Source organism: Grampus griseus (genome assembly GCF_964374135.1).
Source record: "Grampus griseus genome assembly, chromosome: 2".
In the NCBI taxonomy this organism is placed as follows: Eukaryota; Metazoa; Chordata; class Mammalia; order Artiodactyla; family Delphinidae; genus Grampus; species Grampus griseus.
Window position 1 is genome coordinate 98,979,771 of NC_139018.1, and position 4,027 is coordinate 98,983,797.

Consider the following 4,027-nt stretch of genomic DNA (forward strand, 5'->3'; position numbering starts at 1 on the left):
GATTATATATATACTTGCCTATGGTCACAGGCAGAAATACTTGACTGTGTATCCTGTGGGAAGAGTCTTTTTCCCTGGCCTCACCTTTGGGTGTGACATGCTCTAAACCAGCAGACTCTGAAGAGACATTTGCCACAGCTGAGCAGACATTTACAATTCATGTTTCCTTTCAGTCTCTCTCTCTCTTAATCCTAAACTCTGTCATATCCTAGACAGGGGCTACTCCTTGAGCCTGGGGCCCACAATGAGAAGACACACAGAACAGAACCCCAGTCTACCGACAGACAAGCCAAGCCTGTCACACAGTAGATACTTGGTATGTGTTATAAATTTACATATATTTTTCAGTGTGCATAGAAGAAAAACAGTCTCAAAAGCTCAAACTATTAAAGGTGTTAATTAAATCAATGTATACTAAAAAACCGTAATTTTCACTTTGTTCATTCTGTATTGTTTGGGTTTTTTTAATGAGGTGAACATGTACTACTCTGTAATTTCTTATTCACATTTTTTTTTTAATTACCTATGCTGGTCTCAACATAGTTTAGATTAAGTTACAATGAATTTACTTTTCAAAAAAATCAATAATAAGAAATGAGTTGATTTAAAGCATTTTATACATATGTGATTACATTTAAGCTTTCGTTGTTAAATATCAGTTCTTAGCGATTTCCAAAAAACCCTTTAACTATGTGAATAGCTTCATAATAAATTAACTCCTCCCTGACCACCATTATAATGCAAATTTGCTTGGTAGGTTAAGTAAACAGAGCTGTGGCTTGTTTGCCACCCTATGTGACACCACCTACCTTCTCAAAAACCTCCATTTGATCTGAGCCACCCCAATTCTCAATTTACTCCGCCATTCTGCCTGGGATGAGAAAGGGCTGGGATTAAAAGACTTCTAAAGTATATTAAAGCAGGCTAATTGTAGGCTAACTGAGGGGCATCCTGCCTGAAGTTAACTTGGTTAATTTAATCTACAAACACAACTGTAAACAACATTCCCAGCTAGTTTATACAGTCTAGACTGCCAATGTATAGGCCACATTCCCAGAAAAAAGAAGCTTCAACTAGGAAATAAAATATTCCTTAAGACATTCATTTTTGCTTAAAAGGAAAGTACTAATCTGTCCTGGTGAAAAGACATAAAATGGCAAATAAGAATACAGGAAACATTAAAATTGACAGTGCTAGTTTTAAAACTAATTTAAAATCATTATCTATGATTTATTTACAATTAAAATATATTTGATAACTTTTTACTAGATTATTTATAGTCAATGTATAATTTCAATGGAACTTTAAGCAATTACAGTTCGACTCCATGTAGTATTAACTTTTCTTCTCTTCTGAGTCTTGTACCAATTTCAATTTTTCTTTTAATTCCTTCTGATCTCTGGAATACTGTTCAAATACTGGTTGATAAATATATATTCCTCCAGCAATTCCAAGGATGGTAGCAAAAAGCAGTTGTGGAAAAGTCAATCTTCCAAACATGTTTTCAACAAACACCGCACAGTGCAAGGGTGGTTTCCAGGATATCTCTTCAGATCTGTATACAAAGAAAATGGGAAGCAAAGCAGTAACTTAGCACAATATCCTTTATAAAGACTTCATGTCACAACTTTGCTCCTGCATGAACAGTATTTTTGTCATAATATGTAAATATGCTTATTGATGTAACTAAAATAGAAATCCAGATACATAGGGAATATGAGAAATGACGGTTAGGGGATGGGGTAAAATAAAGCTAAATCCTATTATAGAACGTTTTCAGTGGTTTGGGGGTTTTTTGTTTTTGTTTCTTTGGACAGCAGGAAACACTTTATTCCCAGGATCTCAGCAGCCCTGTGGCCACTGGCTAAGAATCCCCAGTGTGGGGAGGGCTAGTTCCCATAGTCTGGCCCAGGGTGGCAGGTGCTGGTGGTCTGGGTTTGTCCCAGGGACACAGGCATGGCGGAGAAGGGGGTTACTCTTTCCGGAAAATTAGGCACTTGTTGGCTGGTATGTCCACCATCCTCTCCAGGAGCAGCCCACTGGCCTGGCCCAGGTCCTCCAGAAGGGCTGTATCCCGCAGCCCCCACTCTGGGTTCCTGCATCGGAGGGTCAGGTCAAAGTCCATGTTACTCTGGGGAGAAATCTTCCCGTTGATGGCACAGGGCCCATAGGTGATGAGAAGCGCCTTGCATTTGAGCAGGTGTCCTGCTGCTCTGAAGAGCCCCTCGGTGCAGCTCAGGGGGCTGATGTGGCTCATGTCGATGCAGAGTAGCAGATCCAGAGATTGCAGCAGGATCCCACCCCACTACTCCCAATCTCACCTCACGTCCAGGTACAGCAGGGCCTTCACGTTGGATAGTCCCTGGGCCTGAGTGGTGGCCAGGATGCTGTCCAGGCAGCTCTGATCCACGTGGTTCGGCTACCATTCGGCATGGGGGAAGGCCCGCTCGAAGTGGGCCGTGTGCTGGCCAGAGCCCGAGGCCAGCTCGAGCACGCGGCCACCGCACACAGCCGCAGCATGCGCAGGATGGGTTCCTTGTTCCTTTCCGCGGCTGCCGCCACCAGCGTCTTTCTAGTCCTGAGCGGCGTGGTCCATTGGCAGTGGTAGTCCAGCGCCGCTGGGCCCGTCGGGAGTGGTGGTGCAGTACCGCGGGGCCCGTCGGGAGTCTTCAGTGGTTTTAATGGATGATTTTTTAAATGGCAATAGTGTGAGAGAGGAGAGAAGCATACTCTTTATGCCTTTAAAGGCATACCAAACCTACTGAAAGAAACAGCCCCACAAAAAAGTTGAAAGTGATCGCCAATCCCGTCTGGAAGTAGGAGAAAGAGATTTCTTACTTTTCATTATTAGCCTTTCTTTACTATTTTATGTTTTTTGGCAATATGTATGATTAAAAACAATTTTTAAAAACAAGCTAAAAGATTTTCTAGTTCCTTTTGATGCTGTAGTAGGTACATATTGACATCACCTCTAAGTCATTTGCCATCTATTTTTGACAAAAATATAATGAGGATTTGGCTGGTTTTACTTTTAACAATTGAGGAGTTAAGGCTCTAGAACTTCTCAGAAAATTATACTCCTTGCTATAGTCTATAGTCTGTGAGAAGTCCTACAGTTGCAGGAGACCCTAAGCAGATGTTTATGAACGAGGAAAGCAGAGCGAAGAATTTACACGTTTTCTTTATTACAATATTTCACAGCCTCCTAAACAGCTGCCAAGGTCACAAAAATCAATAGGAGCTTAATAATTAGTAGCTTGCTCTTAATATATTGCTAAAATTGTCATTTAAACTAATCGGGGTGGGGGAGAGACTGTTTTCTCTTGGACTCTACAGCTAACTGGATAAATGACAACTTCGCCAAGCTTGGTTTCGTTCAATGACCGCTAGGTGTAAGAAAAGGAAACATTTGCAAGTCAGCTCCTTGGAAAACAGACAATTAAACCACACAAACACGGCAAGGTTCCCCTTCTGCCACTAGCTCGCTAAGTAACCCTGACCAAGTCCTTTAACGTTTGGGGGCCTCATTTCCCACAGGCTAAATTACCCCTACCCTGCCTACGTCGTTCAACAAATACTTATTGTGAGATCACCCAAAGAGTACAATATTACACCAACACTTCCGTTTGTAATGAAGACTACTATTATCATTACCACTCAGAGATCTCTGACAGTTCTGCTCAGGCTCCGCGCCGCCTCCCGCCTGCCCCCGCAGAGGCGAGATCCGGCTCCTTTCTGCAGTTTCCGGACCGCCAGCCGCAGAGACCACGAAGCCAAAGGGGGGCAACAATCCCTCGAGAAAGAAACGTAGGCTGGAAAGCAGGGACTAGCCCGTGGCGAAGCGCAGAAGCGTTGCCTGAACATGCAGCACTGCGCCACAGGGACGCGCAGCAGACACCAGCCGCTGGCGTGGGCGTAACCAAGTTAGCCTTTCCCGGCTACCTCCGCGCCTGCGAGAGACGGCAGCTCGCAAAGGCCAAACTTAGTGGGCGGAAGAGCGCGCTGCTTCAGCTACCCAGAGCTGGGG

The 4,027-nt window shown here is 43.8% G+C and overlaps 1 protein-coding gene and 1 pseudogene across 2 annotated transcripts; both read right to left on the reverse strand.

Annotated features, from left to right (window-relative positions):
* Positions 1-244: 244 nt before the first annotated feature.
* Positions 245-3,908, reverse strand: PIGBOS1 (PIGB opposite strand 1). Its single transcript, XM_082646953.1, has 2 exons — positions 3,655-3,908; positions 245-1,555 (listed from the first exon to the last, which is right to left on the reverse strand). Exon 2 carries the CDS (start codon positions 1,498-1,500, stop codon positions 1,336-1,338), a length of 165 nt encoding a protein of 54 aa, XP_082503079.1. The 5' UTR covers positions 1,501-1,555; positions 3,655-3,908; the 3' UTR covers positions 245-1,335.
* LOC309819290 (methyltransferase-like 26) lies at positions 1,578-3,864 on the reverse strand (annotated as a pseudogene). The gene is made up of 2 exons: positions 3,673-3,864; positions 1,578-2,667 (listed from the first exon to the last, which is right to left on the reverse strand). The product of its transcript is annotated as a methyltransferase-like 26 (transcript).
* Positions 3,909-4,027: the final 119 nt, after the last annotated feature.

Coding starts and splice junctions, on each gene's coding strand:
- PIGBOS1 (XM_082646953.1), bottom strand. CDS start 1,500: ATGTTTGGAAGATTGACTTTTCCACAACTGCTTTTTGCTACCATCCTT.